The sequence below is a fragment of the Lontra canadensis genome, unplaced genomic scaffold, assembly GCF_010015895.1.
Source record: "Lontra canadensis isolate GAN:19392208 unplaced genomic scaffold, GSC_riverotter_1.0 scaffold26, whole genome shotgun sequence".
NCBI classification, from domain to species: domain Eukaryota; kingdom Metazoa; phylum Chordata; class Mammalia; order Carnivora; family Mustelidae; genus Lontra; species Lontra canadensis.
In genome coordinates, this window is record NW_022631020.1 from 985,623 (window position 1) to 1,013,224 (window position 27,602).

The 27,602-nt window shown below is 49.0% G+C and overlaps 1 protein-coding gene across 1 annotated transcript in view; it reads left to right on the forward strand.

Annotated features, from left to right (window-relative positions):
- The first annotated feature begins 5,144 nt into the window (after nt 1-5,144).
- STK24 (serine/threonine kinase 24) overlaps nt 5,145-27,602 on the forward strand; it is a 114,697-nt gene continuing 92,239 nt past the window's right edge. Inside the window, exon 1 of the mRNA XM_032864121.1 lies at nt 5,145-5,669. Within this exon, the coding sequence (XP_032720012.1) occupies nt 5,628-5,669 (42 nt within the window). The 5' untranslated portion in view covers nt 5,145-5,627. The remainder of the gene's footprint in view (nt 5,670-27,602) is intronic.

Sequence of the window (27,602 nt, forward strand, 5' to 3'; positions counted from 1 at the left end):
TCACTCAACACACCCTCCTGGATTTAACCAAGCCTCAACCAGGAAGCTTGGATTTCCATCATGGAGCTAAAATTTTCCTTTTGCGGTTATAAAGGGTTGAACTAGGTTTCCGTCACTTGTTTAAAGAGGGCTGACTAATAGTATCACTGACTAATAGCCTCATAGGAAACGAAATAAAACTGGGCTGGAAAATCGAGGTATGAAACTACATCCTTTTTTTCAGTGAATCCTTGATGATAGGGTTGTGTCAGGTCGATATTTTCCTGAGGATTCTGAGCATAGCTGGCTGTGTGCAACCAATGCCTACAACTCCCAGGCACATTTTACCTTCGGGTGGTTTATACAATGTTCCTTAAGCACATAATTCCCTAGATCTCCTTGAAGTGAAAATTAAAATCGCTTTCTACAATTTGTCTTCCTTGTCAGAAAATAGGGCCAAGGGCTTTTAAGAGGGGAGCTGCAGTTCTGAGAGTGTGGGATGGATGACATCACCCTTCTGGGGATGATTTCATTTATGCCCTTTCTGGACGCGTCTGAAAGCAAACCCAGCCTCGGGAGGGAGGGAAATCTACACACTTGATGAGTCTTTGTGTACTGAGTCTTTATGAGCTGATTGGCAGGGTCAAGTGTCCACTGTGCAGAGGGTGACAAGCTCTGTTAATTGGCTTTTTGCCAGGCAGAATTGCACATGAGAATTTGTGTAGTGAGCCTGTTCTAACGTACCCTGCTAAACAGCCTTAACTTCCCTGGTGTGAGCCCCGAGAACATGCCAGAAACAGAGAACAAAAAGCCCCTTCCTCTTGGGGGCTCAGCTTCCAACCAGCCTGGTAAATTTCACCTCCAAGCCCAGTGATACTCGGGGCGACGAGACACTGGAGAGAAAGAAAGACTTTATTAAAGTGTAACCTTTTGGCTGAAATGAGTATTTATGACTTTCGAAATACTCCCTGGAAAATATTCTGAACTCTTTTCTGGCACATTCTGCCACGTACTTCAGATGATTTCTTCTAATTGGAAATGCTTTACCAAGCAAATACGTGCTTCTCTTCCCTGCCTCTCTGCTCTGTGTTGTCCGACGGCTGGAGATTAATGCTCTAGTTTCTCCATGGGAAGAAGTTCAGGGACTACGCCCACGGAAATATGAAGCAATGCCTATTAGCATAAATGTGAAATGTGACGTGTGTGGAATGGTGCACAGGCCTTGGGAGAGGAGAAAGGAAGCCCCCGCTCCTGGAGCGGAGCCTGAGGAACCAAATAAAGCAGGTGGCCAGAACCGCATGTGCAGGGAAAGGGCTGGGTTCAGGGCTGACAAGGCACCCCACCCCCAGTCCTATGTTGTAGTCTTAACCATCAGCATTTGCGCACGTGACTGCAGTGGCAGACAAGGTCTTTAAAGAGGTGATTAAGTTAAAATGAAGTCCTGAGGGCCAGCCTTAATCAAATCTAGCAGGTGTCCTGATAGAAAGAAATCCGGGCACATGCATATGTACACGCGCCATGTGGAGACACAGGGAGAAGGCCAAGGAGAGAAGGCTCAGCAGAATGGACCTCGCTGACACCCTGATCTTGGACCTCCAGCCCCCATCACCGTGAAGAAAAACGTTCCTGTTTAGCCGCCCACCCACGGTACTCTTTCATGGCAGCCCCGGGAGACAAATGCGGGGTGCGACCCCAAACTGAACTAGAGTCATGTTGCTCTGAGAGCTTGATCTCCGAGCCCCACGCCCACCGAATGAAATTTCCTTTGCACCACCGTAGCCAGATCTCTTCCCCGGGGCCCTAGCATATATTTCCTCGTGGTCACGTCATACCAATCTTAATAATCTGTCTTCTGCTTTTTGTGTCTTCACCTGCTGAACATGTGTAGGAATTTGTCAAGCCTTCTGTTAGTTACTTCTCTGAGCTACTCAAATTTCTCTCTTTAAAGTTCACCATCTAAGTCCCTTTCTTGAATCCGTAAATTTAAATTGCTAATGTGCTACTTGTCTAGCTGCTCTTTATAAAGTGGCATTTGGGGGTGTTTATCTTTTCAACCCAGAAGGAGAAGTGAAGGGACTGATTGTTGAATTCTTGTTTTCCGCTGCGCTCTTGGAGCCCTGCTGGGACGACTCACCAGCTTAGGGGGAGCTGATAGCCAAGGGCTCTGTATTCTGAAGGGCCCTATATAGGGGCCTGGAAATGTCCTTTGTGGTCCTGAATATGTGTCAGAGCACAATTCATTGCCCAATTGTTATCCTTAAGTCAACACAAAAGACAAAGAGGGCCAGGGGATGAAAATAATTCCATGGGCTAGTATCTCCATGGAGACCAGCAAATGCATAATCTCTATGGAGACCCTCAAAATCTCTCCTTGTGAAATTATAATAGTATATGATCTCTTGTAATTATATGTGGAGGGTGGAGAGGAAGTGACAAGAGGAAGAGGATGAGAGGATAATCCTCTTCTTTCCTTAGTGGAAATTAGAGCTGTTGCAACTCTAAATTTAATCAACCGCTCTACAGTAAAATTCTGAAGTTAGGATTCTGGGAGGTCGTTTCTCTAGGATGGGAGGAGAGGTACCTGAGGAGTGCCAGTGTTTATGGACCCAACACTGAACCAGATGTCTGACTTGTAGTTGGCATTTGAAAAATGTGTTAATGGATGAACGGAGGCAATAAGCAATTGGGCGGGATCTCATCAGGGGCTCAGGCTGTGTCAATAATCTGCTCTGTTGAAACAAAGGGAGGGGGCCGCTGCCCTGGGGATACTGGGTAATGTCTGTATATGACCCAGTGCGACCATGAACTCCTATTTTGTGTCTTCTCTTTCAAGGAGAATTGTGCTCAGTGGTATAAATATGGTCAAAGGAGGAAATGAAGTTCTGTCATAATGAGGAGGTAAACAGGGAAAATAACAGGGAGAAATCAATAAGGAAAGAGGCCAGCTAATGAATGCAAGTCACTGTTTCCAGATAAGTTGTATCCTATTATAATCTACATGTTCTTAGCCTCCCTAGCTTCTGGATATGAAGTGGGACTCTGGTTACTTTTTATACAAGATTAAGGTCCAAGGCCTCCCCTCCCAACACCCCTCATTCTCCCATGGCTTATTTGTTGGAAAAAAGCTCATGCAATGTGGGCTCCATGAATTTCCAATGATAATGCCTCCGACCAGTGTCCAAACATTTCTGTCCACTTGACCTGTTTCTTCCTCCTTATCTTGCTGCCCTGTTACTGCCCTTGACTGCTAACGTCAGAGAGTTTTAGCACGATGGTCTCTACTGGCTGAGTACAGACTGGAAAAAATCAGCTTTAATTCCAGGGATAGCCACTGCTCAATCTTGGTATATATACTTCCGGGATTTTCTCTGGTTATGCATCACAGACATATAACATTATAGATATGTAAGTGATATATTCAAATATAAGTTTATATATAGGAAGTAGTTTGAGCTCAGCCTATACCTTTGTTTTGCAGTGTCTTCTTCCTTGACAGCCTATAATGAAAATGTTTCCATGTTACTAGATATTGTAATATATCATCATTTTTAATGACTACATAGTACCTACTGTATAAATACACTATCATTTACTTAACAATCTCTTAAATTTTTAATCTGTTCCTAGTTTTCCCACAATTGTAGCTATCCTTGCCCTGCATCTTTTTGTATCTATTTCTGGGCATGTCTTGGTTCTAACTTTAGGCCATGTTACTTAAGGAGGCTTTCTGGGTGGAAGATTACAAACCTTTTAAAGAGGCATCTCTTGCTTGTTTCGCTAGTCCTCTCTTTATGTCCCCATTTATTGAGTACATGAAACTTACACAGGATAGTGAACTCTCAGGTATCCGGGTTCATGCTTTTCTTAACTTTGTATTTGCCACATTCTCTTCCCAGTCCTTGGGGGAGGCAGGGCTTCCTGACTCAGTGATCCCATAAAGATAATCTGAAGGTATCCATCCTGGACTTTGAGGAAAAACATGCACGTTTCCAAAGGGAAAGTGGGGATTATTTTTAGCACCCCAGTCCTCGTCGGATCGAGCGCACCTCAGGGAGCAGCAATTCTCAGGATACCGCGACCCCTCGGAGTATGAACACCCCTTTCGTCGCTCGCTGGAGGACTTAGAGTTTCCTCCAATTGTTTAGGATCTCCGGGGGACTCCTAGGCAGCACGAGTGACTGCCTGGTCCCCACAACCTGAGGTGCAGGACATCAGCTCGTGGCCGCCACTGTTCCCTTCAAGTAAAATACTTACCGGAGCTTCTTTCCTCTGTTGTTGGAGAAGAGGTGGCTAAAAAGTAGAGGCAGGACTGGTTCCCAGAGGGGACTTGGAGCGTTTGCAGGCGGCCAAAAAGAGAGGCCGAGAGAGGGCCGGGGATAAGTCTAGACACGGTTTCCTTCCATTGTCTTCCCTTCCTCCTTGCCCCCTCCATACCCCCGCCCCCATTTTTCCCTTTCTTCTGGGTGGACGCTGCCGTCTGGGTCTGGGGCTCGGAGATGGTGGGGAGCAGCCCCCTCACTTCTTCGTTAAGTTTCAGCCTTCAAGTGGGGCTGCTTTCAAGCAGCAGAAACACTGAGCTGAGCCTGAACAGCTCCCGACCTCTCGCCTCCCCGCTTCCTCCTAGGGTGGGTGGGGAACTTCACCCAGAAGCCGAAGAAGCTCCGCCCTGGTAGTTTGGAACTGGCCACGGACCGGGGACCCTCTGGGCATTCTCCCTCCCGAGGTCCCCCTGCCCTAGCCTCTGCCCTCGGGGAGGTCGCCCGGAGCCCGTTTCCCTGGGGGCGGACGGAGCGGGGTGGGCTTGCTTGGACCAGGAAGAGGACGGCAGAGTTCAGACTTGGCGCTCCCCGCTCCCTCGCCGCCCGGCCCCCCTGCGCGCCGGACTCCGGCCGAGAGCGCGGGGGAAGAGGGGGGCGGCGAGACTAAGGGGGGGTTGGGCACGCTGCCAACCCCAGGTCCGACTCAGTCCCCTCCTCCCCTCGCCCGGCGCGGGGGCTAAGGCCCCCTCCCCGCACTCGTACGCCGGCCGCCTCCCGGCTCCGCTCGGCCGGCTGGCAGCGGGAGGCGGCCCGCGGGAGGCGCTCGGACCCCCGCCAGGACCCCCGCCCGCCCGGCAGACGGCGGCGCAGGCGGCTGCGGCCTAGGGCGCCGGGCGGCCGCGAGCCTCCTCCCCCTCCCGGAAGCGCGGGGCGGGGTCCCCGGCCGGGCCGCGGGGGCGGGCGCGGGGGCCGGGCCGGGGCGGGGCGCGCTGGGCTCGGCGCTCGCGGGCTCGGAGGGCTGTGCGCGCCCACTCCCGCTCCTGGCGGCCAGCGCGCGCGGGCCCAGGCCGCCCGGCTCCAGCCCAGCAGAAGCGGCGGCGGCGGCGGCGGCGGCAGCTCGCGGCGAGTCCCCGCGCCCCTCTCGCAGCCCCTCCCCGGCGCGGTGCATGGAGACGCGGCCCGCCGCCCGCAGCTGAGCCCGCCGCCCCGCCCGGGACCCGCCGGGGCTGGGGTGGCCTCAGACTCCGGCCGGCCCCCGCCGAAGCCGGACTCGGGCTTGGCCGGCCGCCCCCGCCGCCCCGGGGCTGCGCGCGGCCCGCGGGCCTCGTCGCCCGCGCGGATCGCCGCGGCCCGGCCGTCCCGTCCCAGGAAGTGGCCGTCCTGGCCGCCATGGCTCACTCCCCGGTGCAGTCGGGCCTGCCAGGCATGCAGGTAAGCAGGAGCCGGGCCGCGAGCGGAGGGAGGGGATGCGCGGCCCGGGGCGGAAGCGGGGAACTTGGCGGTGTAAACACGGCCCCCCCCACCCGCTGCCCCTTCCGGGGTCGCGCCGGCCTCCAGCGCGGCGCTCCAGCCCCCAGGGCGCCCCTGCCCCGCGCCGCGGCCCGGGGCTCGGGGACCGGGGTTGGGGGTGGGCGCAGGGATGTGGGGGGCCGCGGCCTGGAGGCGCCCTCGCGGGCCGGGGGCCGCGGGGGTCTGGCAGGGATGTGGGGGAGCGGGCCGCCTCGCCCTCCCCGCCGCCCTCTCCGCACGACGCCTTCCGAGCTGCAGGCCCGGCGCCCGCCGGGTCCCCGGGAGAAGTGATGGGGGGAAATGCCCTTGGAGGCCCCGACCGGGTCTCTGGGCCCTGCGTGCAGGCTAGGGGCGGCGGAGGCCCTGTTCCCCGCGAGCAGGAGATAAAGTTGAGAGGCCGGAGGGGAGCCCCGGGCGCGCCCGGACTCGTCCTGGGCCCGGCCGGGCGGAGGAGGCAGGGCGGGGTGAGGGAAGGTGTAACCGCCAGCCCCCACTCCCAGCGCATTTGCTCCTTCTGGTGCCAACTGAGGGGAAAGTGCGAGCGTGTAAACCTTCTGGAAGGAGGAATCAGGCGGACAGCATGTACTCCAGTGTCCCGAGCCGAAGCTGACCCGCCCGATCTCGGGACACTGGGTTTTCAGTTGGACGCTTGATTGGATCCAGACGAGTTCCTTCCCCGTAAACCTCTCGGTTGATACTTTGTGGCATCTTGGCTTAACCAGTGATTTGGCGGAGGGCGGGGGGTGTGTTGGGGTTGAATTTCAAATGTGCCTGCTAGCATTAGAGTTTTTTCGTCTTTGGGGACTGTTTTTAGCCCTTTGGAAAACAAAACTACTTGGCCCTGGTTAATTTGTCGTATTTGTAAGCGCACAAATGGTGGCAAAATAGGAAATGGGATTGAAATCTCATGATACAGTGGGAGTATGTCTTTAAAGTTTTGTTCTCCCGGTTTAGTTGAGCTAGTGAACATAAAGAGCTTTAAAAAAACAGCCACGGTATCCAAGTGGATTTATTTGTTATTTTACATACATCCGCCGGCCCATTTTTTTCGTCTTCCCTTGCTCTTTAGGGCTGAGAAGTGCAGTGTTTGGGCCTGGCGTCTTAAGGGCTGAGGCTTGAATCTGACCGGTCTTCCCGTGGCAGGTCATACCGTCCACCCCACCCTTTTTTTTTAACCTTAAAAAGAAAGCTGGATTTCATTGTTCAGGTTTGAAATCTATAAAAATAGGAACACAAAAGCTACCAGATTTTTATCCTGAGGGTTTTTTTTTTTTAAATAAAGGAATAACAGTCAAAGTTAGTATCTTGAGTGTACTTGAAGAAAACTGCCCTTGAATCTCATTTAAAGAGCTTTTAAACTCAACACTCATTTAAAACCTAAGCTTCTGTAGACTGTTAGGTAAAAATCAGATGTGGTTTCTTGGTATTAAAGTTCCTGCTTCGCTTTGGTTTGAATGGAGAGGCAGAAAGGCACTTTGGTGAACTGGGTGAAAATGATTCCTGAGCCCTAGAGCAAGAAGAAGCTCTTGAGTTGAACAAAAATTTTTTTTTTCTTTTTTTTTTTTTTTATCAGTTATTTCCTTTAGACTGACATCTACCGTGTTAATCAGGTTGTAATCTAGTACGGATGCCTCACTTAAAGTTTACGGTGGAGTGTAAGGCCTTCGTGGAAAGTGAATCAGTTTGAGGCGGTACTTAGAGCCCCGTTGGCTGGTGCCCTGAAGACGGTATCAGGTGGTCTCCAGGTGGTGGTGTCTGTTCTCAACTTTTCTGTCCTCACTTCCCCCCCCCCCCTCAAGTGGATGGGCGGAAATCTTGGAAAGAGGATGTAAATTTCCATTTCAAGGGAACTGTTTTTGTTTGGTTGAGACCTCCAGATTTTCAGCTGTCATAGGTTGGGGGCAGGGAGCTGTAAAAGGTGGCTTTCAGCACTCCTGTCTTTAAGTCCATCTACAAACTGTAATTGTGTTTAGTGTGCCATTTGGGGAAGAACATTCCTTTCCTCTCCCTTCTCCCAAGAAGAAAAACAACAGGCACATTTATTTTTCTCCTTTGAATTAGCAGTTATTACCAGCCCGGTAGCCTTTCCTCAAAGTTATGGGTTAAATTAAATGAAAGTCACACCTGCTTTTGACTGTTCTCTAGGATAAAGCAAGAGACGCTGCTAACCCTTCTGTGTCCTGTCCTGATGCTTCCAATCACTCCCCCCCCTTTTTTTTGTTCCCCTCTGGTCTTCTGAACAGGGCTTATAAAGAGTTGGGGTAAAAATTTCAGAAAGACAGCAGAGTGGATTCAGGTGGTCTGAATTTAAGTATCAGCGATACTTAAGTAAGCCTGAAAGGACATTTTCATATAAACACCATCTTTTCGTTGTCTTGCAAATCATTTTTATGCCTCTAGATTTTTATTGGTGCCTCTGGAGGTATGGGTGTTATTTATGCTGTCTTCCGGATGTGAAAGCCAACAGAGACTAATTGAACTGACCAAGGAGAGAGGGAGTATGTGAGCTGGGAAGTGTGTGATTTGAAACCAGAACTTTTCCTGTCTCCCAGACTGTGCTTCTGCTCATCATGGTGTACTGTTGCTTTAATATAACTTTTGCAAACATTAAAGGTTTTTTAAATTCCACTTTGGGTTTGCCGAAGAACTATGCTAAATGAGGAATACAAGATTGATACTTTATTTGACCAGGAACTATTATTGAACATTTATATGCCAGGTCCTAGGTAAGGGGTAGAGGACTGTATATCCGAATGAGTTAATATTTGTAATAAATGTGTAATGAAGGGTGCCAGGGGCCTTTCCTTTTTTACCTCCCACATCCCAGTTTCCTATTAACATAGGGGAGAAAATAAAAAGTCATGAACTGAATGTAGTAACTACAAATAGACTTACAGAAATTAGGTTGATTTGGGGATGTATGTACTCCGTGTCCTTGAACATTTGTTGTTTCAATTAGTTTAATTCAGATTTGAAGAAAAGCTTCAGTTGGCGGTGGGAACACTGGCCAGATTTTAGTTTGCTTAAGTTGTAATTTAAGAATTAGGTTTTGGTTTATAAGTTTCTCTTGCAGATTTTTATTGGTCACGTCTCAGCTTCCAGGCTTTTTTGGTTTGTGACCCGCGTAAGAAGTACATTTTATATCAAGATCTGAAACAGAAGTTTTAAGAGACAGCCCTGATCCTCACTACTTGTGATGTCCTGCTTTTGTGTGATGTCTTTTATTTAAAAAAGAAAAAGAAAGAAAGAAAGAAAGAAAGAAAGAAAGAAAGAAAGAAAGAAAGAAAGAAAAGCTGGTTGCAGCATTAAATTGATTTCACAGCTGACTGGTTTGATCCAAGTCTGAAAAATACTGAATTTGGTATGTCCCATGTGTGGGACAGCTGAGTTACTTAGCATGTTTTGAGGATGTTGTTAATTTAGTATATTTCCCTATTTGAAAGTACAAGAGGGTTTAGAGGAATAGCTGGGAAACGTAGTTTCTACTTGGTAAGCCATCCTGTCCCCCTCTCTCCCTCTCTATTATCCTTGATTGGAGAGACTCACCTTTGCTGAGAATGTCCCTTTAAGTGGGGATTACGAGAGGAGCGTTGAACAGCCTGGTTTGGACATGTTGGGAGCTTTCCTCAAGTGCTCTTGCTTGCCCTGGGGAAACCTGTGTACCCTTAAAAATATGGGAAATGAAGGAAAACAGAAGGACAGCTGCATTTAATTGTGGCTTCAGTGCTCTTGGATTTTTTTTTTCTTGTTTGTGTCGCATTGCCATCGTTTTTTTTTCCCTGTTTCCATGGAAGAGGCCTCTCCATGTTCAGCCTGTTGCCATCTGCGCCCTGGGGAAAGGTTGGCATGTTGCGGGGCGTGGACTTGCCCGGGATTTGGGAGATCGAGGTTCTGAAGACACCTTGAGTGAAATGCTTTAGTGTGGATTGGTGTCTGGGGTCTGAGGATGTTGGATGAGATGGGGAGCCTCTGCGGAGTGTGGTGCCAGGACCTGTGAGGGGTGGGTGGGGACCTCGGAGGGCCACATGCCCAGGAAGTCAGCAGCCTAGCGAGGGCTGTGATCTGGTCGGTCACCCGACACAGGGGTTGGAAAGCAGGTTCACGGGGACTAGCCTGGACCCTAGAGCTGGAGGGGCAGCTGGGGCTGGGGAAGGGGGCCTGCGCTCCGGCTGGGGTAGGGAAGCACTGAGTGTCAGGAACTTTAGGAGTCCTGCTTGGCTGCTGTAGGTGGAAGGAGCAGGATCCTGGGGCTGGCTGACTGCCACTTGGAAGGCAGTGAGAGGAACCCCAGGCTGGTGAGAGTCGGGACGGACAAAACCGAGTGTTTGGAGGTTCAAGTGCCAGCAGGATAGCCACGGTGGACTTTTTTCTTTTTCAAGATTTTTGATTTTCAAGTGATCTCCACCCAACGTTGAGCTCCGAGATCCACTAACAGCCCTGAGATCAAGAGTTCATGCTCCACCGACTGAGCCAAGCCAGGGGCCTGCCCCTCAGGGGTGGAGTTTTTAGCAGATTGACTTCAAACCTTGGTAATTTTGAACTCTCAGTGAACATTGAACACTCTTCTTCTTCTTCTTCTTTTTTTTTTTTTGTACGATCTCCCATCTCCCTGGCTTTTGATGCTTTTTTGCTGTTCTATGCTAAGAGTAATAAGGAAAGTAAAGGCACAGTTTTCTGTTACTGTTAGTTGCCTAAGTCTGTTTTTTTTTATTTGACAGGCTAAGTATGTTTTCTTAAATACCCATTTAAATATAACTTGAAGGAGTGTAGGACATTTTGGTTGTAATCCCAGCTATGGGAACGGTCCTGGTAGGATTTCACATAGAACCAAATGACCTTCAAGTCGAAATTGGTCAGGTTAGATTTTTCTAGGCTGCCGACATAGCAAGGTGTCCCTTCAGGGTAGTTACGCGCAGGTGGCAGCCATCCTTGCTTTCTTGTTCCTGCGTGTGATGTAACTTCACGGTCCTCTTCCTGCTGTTCTCATGTGTAGAGCAGAGCTCGCCCACTTCGTGCCCGTGGAAGGGTATTTCTAGGACCTTGGTACGAGACGCAGTGTGAGGAGTCACTGCAGAAATGAGCCTATTGGCAGCTGCTGCTTCTTCCTGGAGTCTTTTTTAAGGCGCGCTGAGACCAGGGTCAAGGAGTCAGAGGATCTCTAGAGAAACATGCCACTTGGCACTGCGTTGGGAGCCATCTCCCAGTGATTCAGAGTTGCCTGCTTGGGAATTCTGTACCTGCAGGAAACGGGCCACACACACCGAGCCAGCCCTTCTGTGGCTTTTTTTTATGCTTCAGCTCAGCATTGTTATCGTTCAGGGAACCTTGGAACCTTATAGCCGGAGGGAGTGCAGGAAATAGAGGTTGCACCGTAATCCCTGTGTGTCTGTTTAGGGTCATCTGGTGTCCTTGGACCAGTCATTTCCCATAATTCACATTTTTGCAGTACAGTATGTTTAAAAAAAAAAAAAAACTCCTAGGGCCCAGTGCTTTGGGGAAAAGAAAAAAAAAACATGGCTAACATAACACCTGGCTGTGGAGTGCGTATGGAGTTTTCCTTTTTTTTTTAAAAATTTTATTTATTTGACAGAGATGCAGCAAGAGAGGGAACACAAGCAGGGGAAGTGGGAGAGGGAAAAGCAGGCTTCCCGCCAAGCAGGAAGCCCCATGTGGGACTCGATCCCAGGACCCTGGGATCATGACCTGACCCGAAGGCAGATGCTTAACGACGGCGCCTGGGTCGTTCAGTGGTTAGAGTATGGAGTTTCCGAAACCCAAATGGCTCCCTGATTTCCAAGATTCAGATTAAAAAAAAAAGAAATGTACCTTTGCTTGCTACAAGGTATACAAACACCCCAGATTGTGGATTACAAAGGCACTGTATGTGCATACCCCTGGGGACAGCATTGTTTGACTTTAGAGACCTTCCATTATGTTTTCTTGAGGGTTGTTAGGTTTTCTTGAGGGTCACGGTCAGTACAGGGAACCTTATCTGAGCAGCGCCCGCTGGTATCTGAATAAATCGTGGGAACATTCTGAGTTTTATATTAATGCTTACGAAATATGTAGTGGGTGTTTATCTTCCTATTATTTTAAGCCTCTTCCTATTTTTAAAAAGATTTTTTAAAAGGCCCTGAGACTTGAAACGACCATATAGGTCCAGATTCTTTGTTTTAATTATTTAGGATTTTTGCTTAGTTTTTATTTAAAAGGTTGAGCATAAAGAGTCATATGGCCTTATAAGGTTTGTTTGGAAGGATAGCCGTGACTTGCCCCTTGCCTCCCATGTCCTCCTCCCCAAAGGCAGCCCCCTTTGATCTCTGTTAGCTAATTGTTGTTACATTTTAAAAATTGCTGCTGCTTTTTTCCTAGTTTAGGGCAGGATCTGTGTGTGGACTTTGGACTCTGAAGAAGAGGCTTTAGTTCTTGGCTGCCTCAGGCAGAGGTCCCTCTCTTCCCTCTCCTGGGCATAGTCTCCTTGTGACTTTGGTGACATGCTAGCCCAGCCCTTTACCAAACCGGGTTAACTTTTCAAATCTTCTCAAAGTTTTTTTTAAATAATGTAATTGCCTTAGTTTGGGCTGCTGTTACAACGTCCCGTACAGAGAATGGGTAGCTTAAACACCAAACATTGATTCCTCACAGTTCTGGAGCATGGTGAGATGGAGGCTCTGGAAGATTCTCTCTCTGCTGAGGGTAGCTCTTCCTGGGTCATGGACGGTCTGTTCGATGGCAGAAGGGTGTGGGAGCCCTCTACGTTCTCCAAGGACACTTGTCCAAATCCCAAGGGCTCCACTTTCATGATCTAATCACAGGCCCCATCTCCCAATACCAATCCCAGAGGGGACTGGGTCTCAAGGTGGGAATTTGGGGAGGACACAAGACATTCAATCTGTGGCAGTATTTATAACTTACTCAGCCAAAGCTCGCAGAAGTTATTGAAATGTTTTCCGAAGTTCAGGTCGAGCAGACAGGTGTCCCCTTTTTGGAGACCTCTTCCTGTGAGCCTTCTGAGCCGCTCCCGAGTGGACTGGTGGTCGTCTGCCCTTAGCACTCCGCTCACGGCCTCTGTCACCTTTTGCGCTCAAACGTGGGACTCCTCGTGCTGCCCTGGACCACCTCTTTTTCTGTGTCTCCTGTCATTGTATGTCTGGGTTCACACCGTTGTGTTGGCGAAGTGTATCTTGCAGTGCCTTCCTGTGACTAAGGTACATGGGAGATAGGTTCTTTGAGGTCATAGATATCTGAACATTTCTTTTCCTCTCGATTGTTTTGGCATGGGCTATAGTCACAGGGCAGAAACTATTTTCCTCCAGGATTTTGAAGGCATTTCTCTGTGTTTGAGCCTTCGTTGTCACCGATCAAGTCTGCAGTGCCACGCCAGTACAGGATTCTGCGTGTGTGAGTTGTTTTGTTCTTCCTGAACCTAATAGGATCTGAATTTTTTCTTCCTGAGCTCGGTTTTCACAATAACTTGTCATGATGCGGGTCTTTTTTTTGTGACAGGTACTCAGTAAGCCCTTATAATCGGGCAGCTCAGGTCTTCTCTGTGGTCTCCCTCTCTTAAATTATTATTTGGATGTTGGACCTTCCATTGAGGACTGGTCCTCAAAGAGTTTTATCCTTTTAAACCTGTTTGCTTTCTCTTTGTCTTGCTTACTTGGCTTTCTGGAAGACTGTCTCAGTTTTTTCTTCTAGCTCTTCTAATGAGTGTTTCTGCTCTAATTTTTTTAAATTCTAAGAGGTCTTTTTTGGTTCTCTGAATGTTCTTTCATTATTTCAGTTGAAATATTTGCTCTTATCCCCCTGGGTATGTTAATTGCAGTTATGTTTCCTTCCTCCAGAATAGATTCTCTTCCTCCAAGGCCCTTTGTCCCCTCTTGTTGGTCATGGTCTTTATTTCTAATGCTAGAGGCCACCCTTGAATGTCTGCTCCTCTTTAAGAGTGGGGGACAACCATGCTGGGCGGAAATCTGAGCCCTTGACTGGAGCTTTGTGAACCTCAGTGATACCGGGTGCTTCTCCCAGATGGGAGAGGTGACGACTGGCTGATGTCGGTTTCTTTCAGCCTTTTATACATTTTCCCTTCCTGGAGAAGCTTCTGACCTGCTCTGGTCTGGACCCCTTGTTGTCCACGCTGGTGCTCCCCCTGCTGCTCCCTCCTCCCATCTGCGACCTGAAGCCGGATGTGCACCAAGCACTGGAGGGAGGGGAAGGACTGAGTGTGGGTGCTCCGTCTTGTGGAGCTGCGCTCCCGTTATTTAACTCCCGCCTCTGTCCCCCTCCAGGAGCCCTCGGCTTCCTTTCTAGGAACTGTGATTTCAGTAGTTGCCCTGATTGGGAAGGCTGTGAGCGGGAAGGCCACTGGGGTGTCTAACCACTTGGTTAATTGACTTTCCATCCTTATTTTAGATGCTGCCGGTTCCTGAGTTCTGCGGATTCAGGCTGCAAATGGGCTTGGCTCGAGCTCTCTCCATCTCCAGTTTAGCCTGTCCTCCCCCTCCCTCCCCCATGTTTCTTCCCACTCCTGGAATTTCATTGCTTTTGGTCTTTTCTCCCCTCCTGGCGGGCAGAGGTTTAACCTTAGAGAACTCCCTTTGTTCTGGTTTGTTGGGATTTCAGGATTGTCCAGAGTAGGTTACTGGATGCCCCTCCTTCAGCTGGTACAGAATAGAATGAGTACACTTTGAATTCCAAGGTCAGGTCTTCTCCAGGTGCCCGAGCCCGAGCCCGGTGAAGGGCTCCTCAGACCCTCGTTCCCTTCAGGAGATGGTGCCTTCTCTTTTCTGTTAGTCAGCGACCATATAAATCCATGCCTGTTTTTTACATATCTCTATCAGTGACCTCCACTTTCGTAACTTGAGCTGAGAACCTGTTTTTCTCCATTCTGTGTCTCATTTGCTAGTCTCAAGGTCATGTGGGCACAGAACCATTTCTTGAAGCCTCATAGTATCTCTTTGGAGAAACGTCTTCTTCAGTTGATGTATGTTTTGGGGGCTCAGCCCCGGCCTGGAATGGACTGTGTGCTTCTGGAGGTGGGGAGCCTGGAGCAGTGTCAGCCCTGGCCACTGGCTCCGTGGTGGTCAGTGCAGGACCCGGGCGCAGGTGCACAGCAGCTGTCTGATAGCCCGCCTCGGTGTTCAGGCGGACACGTGGCCGAGCCAGTTGGCCGTGTGTCAGGGGGTTGCATGCTGTGGACGGAGGCCCGTGGCGTGGGGGTCTCTGCAAGTCCCATGCCGTGCGCAGCCTTGTGCGCAGCCTCAGCATTTATGAGCCCACGGCTCAGGTGTGTATCTAAGCAGGTAAGGTTGCTCTTGTGGGATAGGACCTTAAACTGATACCCTACTTAAGAGCAAAGTACTTTTTTTTGGGGGGGGGAGTAGAAACTTGCAGTAATAAATCATTGAGTGAAAGTGAAAGATCATCCTGAATTTGGGGACAAGGTTGTGGTTAACAGTTATTTTAGGTACTGTTTCGTAGGATAACTTTGAAGTTCCGTGGAGTGTGGTTACAGTTGCTAAATTGCTACCTGAACTTGGGGTAAACTGAGAGCCAGCTGAGGAAAGGCATTGTTTGAACATTCTGGGAGCTTCCTTGTGTTTGATGCACTTTCATTGTGCCCAATGTTTCTCAAGAGGTATCTTGAAAAGAGAAGAATTATGTTAAGTACAAAGAGTTACTTCCTTAGCGGTTCCTCGTGGTAGGCGGGTTTTCTTTTTCTTTCTGCTCCTCTGCGTTACCAGAATAGGTAAGTGGGAGAAGTAAAGGTGGCTTTCGCTTTGCTGAGTTGAGAAAATAAATATTTGTTGCTTGTAGTGGAGGGAAGCCTTGAACGAGTAGGACAAACTTTTATTACATTCTTCCCAAGGGGAGGGTGCTGGTGGGCTGCTTCTGCCCTTGGGCTTTCCTCGAGGCTTCTGCCTAGGTGGAGGGGCTCTTACACCCATTTTACAGGTGGGAAAACAGAGGCTTAGGAAGTTTAACCAAGGCCCCTCAGCTAGAAAACAGCCCTGTTGGGGTGAGAGCTCTGACATCGGGTGCCAGCATTGGCAGTGCTTTCCCTCACATCAGAATGCCTCCACCAAGCCTTTCAGGTCCTGCCCTTGCCCTGCCCTGCCACATGGGATCCTGTGTCCCTAAGGGTCACAGTGTGCTTCCAGCCTCTGTGAAACCAGCCCAGTAGGAGATGGTATTTTGGGCACTTGTATTCCCACTTTTTTTTTTTTTTTTTTTTTTTTTTTTTACTTTTAAATATTTTGTTCCTGCTCTGGTATTATTTTTAAGTGGCTTCCCAAAATGTGTGATTGTGGCTGTGGGGGGTGGTGACTTGGACATTAAGATGTTTTCCCCATTTCTGGTCCCCAGTCCCTCTACTGAGCCCTTGGCCTTCCCCTCCAGTGGGACTGGGGCCTTCGGGGGCCTCTTACTGCCTTTCCGTTGTTGCCAGAATAGCTGAAGAAGGTACCCATAGTCAGACCAGTGGGTTTCGAAGTTTTAGCATTTCTCCTCATCACCGGGAGGGCTTCATGAACTGTAGACTGCTAGGCTGTCGGTCTGGGATGGACACTAACAAGTTCTCCAGCTGTGTGTCTGCCTCAGGGACCACAATTTGAAAACCATTAAACTGGAGAATTAAAAATCCTTAAATCCCTGTTGCTGGCCACTGTGGGACACTCTAGCGATGCCCCATTTGAAAGCTCAATTGAAAATCAATGCTTGGGGTGCCTGGCCGGCTCCGTCAGTAGAGCATGCAGCTCAGCTCTTTTTTGGGGTTTCACCACTTCGGATTTTCATTTTTTCTTATTTATTTATTTATAACATAAATTCAAGTTGGTTAACATTCAGTGCGGCGTTGTTTTCAGGAGTAGAATTTAGTGATTCATCAGCATGTGTAACACCGAGTGCTCGTTACATCAAGCGCCCTCCTTACTGCCCATTTAGCTCGTCTCCCCTCCCCGCTCCCCTCCAGCAACCCTCAGCTTGTTCCCTGTACTTAAGAGTCTCTTATGGTTTGCCTCCCTCTGTTTTTATCTTATTTTAGTTTTCCTTCCCTTCTCTATGTCCGTGTGTTTTGTTTCTTAAATTCCACATGTGAGTGAAATTGTACGGTGTTTGTCTTTCTCTGACTTCCCTTAACATAATACCCTCTAGTTCCCTCTGTGTTGTTGCAGATGGCAAGTGTTCATTCTTTTTGATCCCTGAGTAATATTCCATTGTGTTTACACGCCACATCTTCTTTATCCTTTCATCAGTTGGTGGACGTATGGGTGGGCTCTTTCCATAATTTGTCTGTTGTTGCTAGTGAGAGCTTGCAACTCTTGACCTTGGGGTCATGAGTTCGAGCCCCAAATTGGGTGTAGAGGAGGCTTAAAAAAAAAAATCTTAAAGAAAAAAAAGATAATCAATTCTTGAGACTTATGACTTACATTTCAGAAGACTGACTTTGGAACCATGGGTATAACTTTGGGAATTGACTGGGCTTCTTTGAGACTTGTTAGAGCCTTAACTATTTTAGCAGGTATCATAAATCTGTTGGGAAATAAAGGAAGATGTGTGTTCTGTATCTTTTTGACGTCAGAACCTTAGGTTGTAAGGACTGCATCTCTTAGAATTAGTATTCCACGGTTCTTTTGGGAAACACCAAATCAGAACAGAAGTCCTGAACGTGATCATTTTCCATAGGGTTGTAAGGATGACTTAACTGTCCCAACTCATTCCGGGCTTAGGGAGCCTTTGGTTGCTTGTGACCAGATAGCTTGTACTGCTTTTCAGTCCTTCTCGCTGGTCAGCTCTCCGCTCCTCCTGCCTCCTGGAACCTGCTCATCTGGCAGGATATCCCTTGCAGGGGAGGGGAGATAGTTATGAAATGAATGGGTTCTCTTTGGGCAAAATTGATTTTCTTTTCTTGCACTTGTTCTGTTTGACACTGAAGATATACATATACGTGTGAACTGGGAAAAATACTCCAGGCCAGTAGACTTTGTTATGTTTGGGATCTCAGAGGTTTTATGCTTTTATGTATAAATAGTTGATTTGATTTTAATTTGAAAAATAATCTGTATTTCTATATTAGCAGTCTTTTATTAGAGTTTACTGTGATTAGCTAAACTTCAGCCTTATCTGACTTGCTTATTTGAGGGTGGTTTTGGGGGGAAGGAAGAAGTCTTGATTTTTTTTTTTTAAAGTCTGTTGTAATTTTTCAGAGCTTTTTTATTTTCTATTTTTATCTTTATTTTTTTTTTAAGATTTTATTTATTTATTTGACAGAGATCACAAGTAGGCAGGGAGGCAGGCAGAGAGAGAGAGGAGGAAGCAGGCTCCCTGCCGAGCAGAGAGCCCAATGCGGGACTTGATCCCAGGATTCTGGGATCATGACCTGAGCGGAAGGCAGAGGCTTTAACCCACTGAGCCACCCAGGCGCCCCATAGAGCTTTTTTTAATATGTTTTTTTGTCCAATATTGGGTAAATGGTGTATTAAACAGATTTAGGAGATGGACTGTGTCAGGAAGGGCAGTTTCGAGGTTTTGGCTCCTTTCTTCCATTAGTCAGTGACGACTTTGGGGTCTTTCTAAAAAACAGAGTTTGTGTCATTTAGAGGGCTTCCCTCCGTGTTTTCTCCTTCAAGAAACGGTGAGGTGCTGCTGTGAAGTGAAACTGGGTGCGTTTCCTGACCTCACTGTCCTCACACGGGCTGCTTGAATTTGTCCCCAACGCGGGCATGCGTGGTGGTGGTGGTACTCTCCTGTCACGCTCCCAGTTGGAGAGCCACAGCCCGGGGTGTGACCAGAGGTATCGTGGGACAGAATTCCTTCTCTGCTTAGGCTTGAAGCGGGGTCATGTTTTCAAGTGATCCCCTAGTTTAGAACAGTTTTGAGTTGAAAAGCAGTTTTGTCAAGGATCTGCTTGATCCCTCCCTTTGGATGGATTACTGTGTATGTGGAGCAAAAGGTTTCTCAGCCCACCCCCTGATTGTAAATGTAAATGTCTGTGCTCACATATGTGTGGGCATATACAGGATGTTAATTTCTTTCCTCTTCATTGTGATGTGTCAGTAAGTAGCCTTTTAAAACCCTCCTAGTTAGAAGTAGTTTTTCCTCTTTGTAGTTCCAAAAAGAATAAAGTTTCTGTTTTCTTTTTATCTGCAAAGGGAACAAACCCCTCAACATCCCGAAAAACAGAATGGAAAGTTACTTAAAGTGATAAAATACTGATGAATGGCTAAATTCTGCTTCTGAAACCAGGATTATGCTCTGTGTTAATACACTTGAATTTAAATAAAAATTTGGAGAAGGAGATATAAAAAATGATGAAATATTCTAAGCCCCTTTAAAGTGGTAAAATTCTCCCTATTTTTCTACATGGTTTGTTGCACCGGTTCCTTCTTTGTAGGTTAGCCATAGCAATCAAGGCTGGTTTTGAAATTCCGTGAAAGAGATTCTTCCCTGTGTCCTTTTGTGTCAGGGTCAAGAGGCTCTTGGAAGACCGGAGTGAGGGCTTCGCTTGCTTACCTGCTGCCGTGTGCGAGCGCCCCCTCCCAGTCCGGCCATAGCGCCTGCATGTAGTCTACTAAAAAGTTACGTGAAATGGGGGGTTGAAGATAGGTACAGAAATGGGAACCTATTTCTGGGAACACATACTCACTCTATCCCCCATTAAATTATTTCTAAAGAGGGGCGCGTGGGTGGCTCAGTGGGTTAAAGCCTCTGCCTTCAGCTGGGGTCATGATCCCAGGATCCTGGGATCGAGCCCCGCATCAGGCTCTCTGCTCAGCAGGGAGCCTGCTTCCTCTCTCTCTGCCTGCCTCTCTGCCTACTTATGATTTTTGTCTGTCAAATAAATACATAAAATCTTAAAAAAAAATTATTTCTAAAGGAAAGCATCTATGGTCCCAGTACTTGAGTAAAGCTGTTTATGACTTTGCTTATTTTCCAGTCGTCTCTGTATGTACGTACAGATCTGTAAGAAATTGCACTCATACACAGGTGCTTCTTTTGTATTTTCCATCCAGAAAGGATCACAGGTATCGTCCCCCATTTCCACATTTTTTTTTTAAGAGATTTTATTCATTTATTTGCCAAAGAGAGAACACAAACAGGGAGTGGGAGAGGGAGAAGCAGGCGTCCAGCCAAGCAAGGAGCCCAATGCGGGGCTCGATCCCAGGACCCTGAGACCATGACCTGAGCCGAAGATAGACACCCAATGACCGAGCCACCCAGGCACCCCACCGCATGGTTTGTTTTAAGGTCTTGACTGACTTACCCTTGCCTCTGTCATGTAAGGCACACCTCTTCCTTGGGACTCAGAGCTCTGGTCGGAAGCACTATCCTTTTCTCCTCTGCTGGTTGGACAGAGTAACCTTGCCACTTTGTCTTGCTTTTGGACAAAGAAACAGTAATTCATCACTGTTACTGTTGTTCATGAGTCTTTGTGGTTAATTGTTTTGCTTACATTGATAAGCTATAGACCGCTCACCCAGTGGGATGGCAGATGGATGCTGGGCTCCGCTTCCCCTGCTGAGTTGTGTCCCAAACAGAGGATGCTATGCGTGGACTGGGCGCACGTATGCGTGTGTGTGTGTGTGTGTGTGTGTGAGCACCTGCACACGTGTGCACGGGCCGGTGTAAGCGGTAACTCAATGGCAGAACCTCTCTCCTTTCTGGGCCTCCTCTAGTTAGCCAGGGAAGCGACCCCTTGGGCCCCGAGGAGGATGAACAGCAGCAGGAAGTCTGCCGGGCTGTACTGTGCTCTTCTTAATTGTTCTTCAGGTGAACACTTTATCTATGTGATAAATATTCTAGCTTTTTTTTTTTTTTAATGATTTTATTTATTTGTCAGAGAGAGTGAGAGTGCACAAGCAGGGGGAGTAGCAGAGGGAGAGGGAGAGGCAGGCTTCCTGCTGAGCAGGGACCCCCCCCCCACAAGGTCTGGATCCCAGGATCCCAGAATCCCAGGACCCCCGGGATCATGACCTGAGCTGAAGGCAGATGCTTAACTGACTGAGCCACCCAGGTGCCCCAGTATTCTAGTTGTAGAATAGCTTTTCTATTGTGTGTATTTCTTTTCAGTCTTTTGCTTTAATGAAAAGTTGTAGGTAGCTGGGAAACTGGCAGGACTGTGAGAGGTGCAAATATGTGAGTTGAGATTACTGCTCCCAATGAACCTTCACGCCCGAACAGGACCAGCCTGCTCTTAGCAGTTTCAGAGTACGTACCAGAGGCCCTGTATCCACGGCTCTTCCCGTGCACGGTGCATACGGGAGCGAGGGACTGTGGGCCTCCACGGTGCGGGTGTGGAGGGCGGGCTGCCTCGCTAGCTGCATGGGGGGGCGCCACGGGCTGAGTTTCCGCACCAAGACTGGGAATCGACCCCCATCCCTTCACGGCACGGCGTCCTGCCGGCTGGTTTCAGATCAGCGTCAATCTTTCCTCCAAAGGAGTTAGGAAAAACTTGTTTTCTCAGAGACTTGGGGGTTTTGGAACCTTGAATAAGGGACATGGACCTGTAACGACCGACTTTCTACCATATGTACGTTTTCCTGCATACAGAAATTTGAGAACTAGAAGGCAGTGATCGGAGAATCTAGCATTACGGAGTTCCGCTGGAACCTGTTGGCCTTTTCTCCTCATTCAAATTTAAAAAGTTTTCTTTATTGTACAATTGATCATCCTTATTTGTTTAGCTCTTGTGAGCGCAGACACAGAAATGAGTGTTGTTGGATAGATGCGCAATTACTGAGGGGGAGGAAGTGTTGTCAGACCCTGTGGCTCAAGGTCTTTGCTATTTATAGCTGAAACACGGTAAGTGTCGACTGGCCTCTTGGCTTGTGGTATTGCATGAAACAGAAACATTTATAAGGGCTATATTAATACTTTGATTATAATTTAGTGCCAGGATCCTACCACTGTTGCAAGCAGAAGCAAAATTTCTCATGTGCCAGAGAGAAAGTTTAAAATATGGACATTGCCCCAGTGCGTGTCAAATTTGGTTTGTAAGTTTGTCTGTCAGAAGTCCGGCATGTTTTCATCTAGAAACGAGTTTAGAAATGGTGGTTAAGTTGTGAGGCTAGGCTAGAAAAGCCTCACCGACCTATAATTTAAGGGTCACGTTCCTGGTTCCGGAGGCAGGAAGCCAGTTGGTGTAAAAGGGCTGGGGGAGAAGGAAGCATTTTCTTTCCTTTTCTTGGTCTAGGGCTGGCCCCCGGCAGCATTGCTGAGCTCAGGGGGCTCTGGCAGGTTGCTAGCCCTCACTGTCATCCCCAGTCCCTGTCTTCTCCACCTGTGGAGGCCTTCTTGGTACCGTGGCTCTGGTGTGAGGCTTCTTGACCGCATCCGTGGCAGCAGGTTTCAGTCGTTCCAGTTAAAATTCTGACTCCTTCTTTAAAAGCCAATTTTAGCTACATTTGGAAAAGCCTCTCTGCTAGTTGATGTATAAGTAGTAGTCGTTGATTCCAGGAAGAAAGTGTGTTGCTCTGAATAAATACCTAAAATGCAGAGTATCAGGCAGTGAAAGGTTGAAGGCCTGTGTAGGAGAGAGCGTCTGTGCCACGCCCCGTGCCTGCTGCTGCTGGAATCTGGAAGGCAGATGCCAAGCCCTGTCTTCAGGGGGCGGGTGTCCTGATAGCAGGGGCACGTGTGTGAGCCCGGGTTGGTGGGACGAAGGCAGCTGCAGGAGTGTAAGGCACAGAGGTAGCATAGAGGAGACAGTAATGAAATACCAGAGGTGGCACTTTGAAAATCGATCAAGAAAATGATGCCTGAGCTCTGTTCTAGAAGATTTTTTAAAGGCAAAAAGAATCTAGACAGATTAGAGTGTTTAAAATTGTAAGAGGTTTTTTTTTTCCTCTAAAATAGCATGAAGTTTGGAAAAGTGCAAGGAATTCAGTTTTGTTCGACATAAAAGGGAAAGGAAGGAGAACAAGAGACAGGAATTGAAGAGGTCATCAGGGACCAGATCCTAAAGGACCGTGCTGAATGGGCGGGGCTGCAGCCTATTAGGTAAAGCAGAATTCCCAGGAAAGTTTGCAGCTGCAGACCGAGACCAGGTTTGGATTTTAATAGGTTGCCTGGTGCCTGGGCTAGGAAACCCTTGCCACCCTGGGTGTGCCACTAGGCGGACTGGACTGGGGCATCAGCGGCTGGGTAGGGAGAAGGAGAGGGATTCCAGAGGGTAGGTGGAATGGGCTGGATTTGGTAGGGGTGGCAGTGGAGGGAGAGGGGTTCTGAGGGGAGCCTCTAGGGTTCTGGCTTGGGCGTGTGGGCGAATGAATGGAGGGGCCACTGAGATGATTGGCCTGTGGAGGCGAGGTAGGAGATCTGTGTCTATTTCAGATGCTGGAATGTAGGTGGAGGGAAGAATAGGTGGTTTCCCATCTGGGTCTGGAGCTTGGGGGAAGGGTCCGGATGAGGAGGGACGGAAGCTGGGACTTACTAATAAGTAGGTCATCAGTGGTGGTTAGCGGTACAGGCGTGAGCACGGTGAAGAGGGTGTTGAAAAGGCAGGAGCCCGCGTCGGATCTTGTTTCCGGGCGCCTGGACCTTCCGCCTGCCTGCGCTTCCCTGTGAGCCGTGCTCGGAGCTCTGCCAGCCCCGCAGCATTGCGGTCTGAGGCCCCAGGGTGGAGGGGTGGGTGTTAGTCTGTTCCCTGGGGGCAGGGTTCACGAGCTGATTGTCCTGAAGTCAAGAGCAGCTCCTAGTCTCTTGGGCGGCAGGGTGTTTCTTCCGACACACGTTTTATTACGTTAATAAAACCAAAACTCCAAGTACCTAGTCCTCAAAATATGCTGACTTTTGACCCCGAATCTCATGGGTGGTTTACTGGATGTGACTGCTGAAGTGGATCAGAAAGCAGCTTTCCAGTGAGCTGGAGAGCAGAATTTATTGAGGACGTTCAGACATTTTGGTCTGGTTACACCTGCAGAGATCGGTGTGGAAGCCTCTAGATTAACTCGACCAAGTGAGGTTTCGTTTAGCTCAGAAGGTTGAAGCGGAGGTCCCAGCTGAGCTCCTGACTGCACCCGGTCCAACCGGGAGGAAGTCAGGAAGAAGGAAGGCAGTGATGCGGTGGGTCGTGTTGGGCGATGGCGCTGTTGCAATCATTTTCTTCAGTGTGTGCACATGTGAAGCGTGCCAAAGCACTGGTTTTTGACAAGAAATGGATTTTGGAGTTGTATCTTGTTGGTTTACTTCCAGTTACTCTCCAAGAAGCAGGATGTTTTAAATAACTCGGGGGCCTGGAGAGGACAGTTCCTAAAACTTGGGGTAGATGGGAGCTGCTGAGTTTGCGTCGCTGGTTTTGCCAGAGCTAATTTCCGTGCTTGGAGTGGAAGGGCCCGTTGTGCTCGGTAAAGAGCTGTGGGTGTCCCAGGTCTTGGGGCGATGTGGGCTCTCTGGGGGCGGTACCTGGAGCAATGAGGATACTCCTGTTCACAACAGAATTGAGCTGAGGGTACGCGGACTTCTGTATATTCTCACCCCCCGCCCCCGTCCCGCCCCTGTCAGTAACCCGCCCCTGGTTATATTGGTTCTGATCGATGAACTTACATCAATGCCTCATTATCATCCGGAATCCGTGGTTTGTGTCACCTGGTTCACCCCTGTCGCACACTCTGTCCATTTTAACAAATATGTGAGGACATGTGTCCACCCTTACAGTGTGCAGGAGAGTCTCACTGCCCAGAAAATCAGTGAGGGTATTTTAAAAACATGTCCTTTTGGTTCTAGTGGAATATTTTTTTACCTGTACACCATTTTTCCTCCCGTTTTTTTACTCTCTGACTTGACCAGAGTAGTTTCTCTTGGTGCAGGGGAGCCTGGTTGCCCTTGGTCTCTGTCCTTATGAAATCTGTGTGCACTTGGGGTTCTCGGGGTGCACGTATCCCAAATGATGTCTTGAGAAGTTAGTGGCTCTTGGCAGCCATCTAGGAACCAGACGAGGGAGGATTTTTTTTAAATGATCAGTTTTTTTTTTTTTTTTAAGATTTTTATTTGATAGCGAGGCATCAAGAGAGGGAACACAAGCACAAGCAGGGGGAGTGGGAGAGGGTATGAGCAAGGAGCCTGAGGCAGGGCTCGATCCCAGGATCCCGGGGCCATGACCCGAGCCGGACACCCAATGACTGAGCCACCCAGGCACCCTGCAAGGGAAGGTTCTAGTAGGGCCTCCCACCACACCTCGTCGTTGGCTCCCTGCTCCTCCAGTTCTGAGACTGTGGAGTTGAAAAGCGTGTATCTGCACTGAACGCGGGGGAGCCTCGCACCTCCTCTGAGTAGCTCTCCTTTTCGTTTAGATCCCTAAAATTTCTGTCTTCCCGTCCTTTCCCAGCTGGGTCAAGGGGAAGGGGAAGGAGAAGGCGATCTCGCCCCAGAGTTGAAATAGGTGCTCTTAGGCTTCAGAGCCCCCCAACTCCACCGACTTCTGCCTGTGCTGAGGCCCCGCGGAGCTGCCCCACACTGTTGACCTGGCCTTAGTATCTCTCATGTGTCTGACACCAGTTTGGTCCTTTGGGTCTGAACCCTTTCCTATAACCCAGCTCCTGTGGAAGGCTGTTGGGAATTGTAAGGAGGGAAAAATTAACTGCACGTGGTTTCCCCCTCCAATCCCCCTAGAGTAACGTAAAGATTCCATTAAAAAAACAAGCTATTACAAATTTTAATTTAAAATATTACAGAAGTAAACATAACTAACTGTAAAAAAAAAAAAATCAAACAGTACAGAATTGTATGGTTTTATCCCCCGGGGTAACTAATGTTGAGGGTAAGGATTCTTTTTAAGATTTTTTTAATTTACCTATTTGACAGAGATCACAAGTAGGCAGAGGGGCAGGCAGAGAGAGAGGGGGAAGCAGGCTCCCTGCTGAGCAGAGAGCCCAACACGGGGCTCATCCCAGGACCCTGAGATCATGACCCGAGTCAAAGGCAGAGGCTTAGCCCACTGAGCCACCCAGGCGCCCCCTAGGGTAAGGATTCTGTGTTTGCCTTAATTGCAAAGGGTTGTTCACTCTTCTACATTGAGAACTGAAGGAGAAGGCTGGGAATTCCATTTATTTTTTCCTCCTCATCACAGCAGTTCTATCGGAAATGTCACCAACCTCTAACCAAGACCCCTTAAGCCATCCAGTTTCTGCCAGCACTTAAGTGCTTTCCATACTCCTGATGAGACATGATACTTATTCTTCAACCAACAGAGATTGACTGGATGTCTGCCGTGTTTCAAGGACCCTGCTAAAGGCTGGGGAAGTAGATGAGGTTTGCCTGCTGTCTTTAATGCTCTCGCAGCCCGTTGCCCGCAGACATTCTGGCAGCCCAACAAGCGCCCGGAGTACAGGGTGATACTAATGAAAGTGGATGAAAAGAAAGGAGCCTTCCTGGAGGAGGTGGCATTGGAGCATACATCTAAGTAGTTGTTTAAGGTGCTAGCATTCCAGGCAGATAGGATCTTGTCATGGAATTGGCTGTAATTTGGGATAACTGGCGTAGATCAGTTAGGTTAATGTTTTTCCTTCCTACCTGAGAAAATGAGAAGGAAAAGGTATTAGAGAGATTTCAGTTTGGAATAGGATAAAAGTGCTAAAAAAAGAAAGGTGAAGTCTGGGGGCTTCAAGTCTGGTGGGGTCTTCTTCATGGATTGGATCATCCAGATTATGCAGCAGTGGCCTGAAGTGACTTTGGTGGCGTCTTAATTTATCTCTGACTTGCTTGAGGGACAGATAGCAAGGAGAGATTGGAAACCTAGGTAGGTCTTGATTTCTATAGGCTGGCCCCAGTATATTACATTCTTAAAAGTTGACCTTAGTCTTCATTCCTGATTCAGAAGAATGGTTTGTTGTTAATTTTTTTTTAAATTGGGCTAAATGCACACTGAACCACGGTGGGCTGTAGAGATGGTTTGGCTTTATGTTGTGTGCTTAGGGCCTCTGGAACTAAGGAAAAATACCCTGCAGGGGGCGCCTGGGGAGGGGCTCAGTGGGTTAAGCTTCTGCTGTGGGCTCCAGTCATGATCCCAGAGTCCTGGGATCGAGCCCCTCATCGGGTTCCCTGCTTCTCCCTCTGCCTCTGTGCTCTCCCTCCTTCTCTCTCTCTTTCAAATAAATAAAATCTTAAAAAAACACAAACATATAAGTGAGTGTTTTTCCCTTTGAGCCAAGAGCTTTGGGCGGGCTTCCCCTGGGGGGAGGCTGGCCGTGGCCAGGAGCTTTCCCGGGAGGCCAGGGTGTGGGGAGGCGCGGATGGGTTTCGGGGACGGTTACGGGTGGCGGAGGAGCCGCAACGAGGGAAGGAGGCAGCTCCTCTTTAGTCAAAGGCAGAAGAAACAAGGAGGGTTTGCTTCTCTGAGAGAGTCCCCTCAGTCGGCGATGACCATCGAGAGCCGCGGTCCGGCGCGCGGGGCAGCGCGACGACGGAGCTTCCGACAGCGACGTCGGGGTCCTCCGCCGAGAGGGTAAGCTGGGCCCTCCGCTCGGTTTGTGAGGAGCTGAAGACACTCAGATGGTTGGCGTGAAAAGGTCCCTTAGCCTGAAACCTTGGTGCGGCCCAGCGTGTGGTCCCACCGTCTCGGGGCGGAGTCGCGGGTGGAGTTGGGTTAACAGTCCGCTTGCCGAGGCCCCTGCCGCGTGACCGCTGTGGGGCCCGCCCGGGCTGGGGGGGGCGGGGCTTCGCTGAGCGCTCCGGATGCCTGTGGAAGGTCCGACGGTAGATGGAATAGTTGACGAAGTAGATGGAGTTGTTCATTCGGTTTTCAGAGAGAAAGCGGTGGCTTGAGGGGGAGTCGTGGCGCGTGGGCGGGGGTGGTGTGTGATCTGAGGCCGAACCCTGGGGCCGGGTCAGCGCCTTGACGCTCCTGTGATTTATCTTCCCATA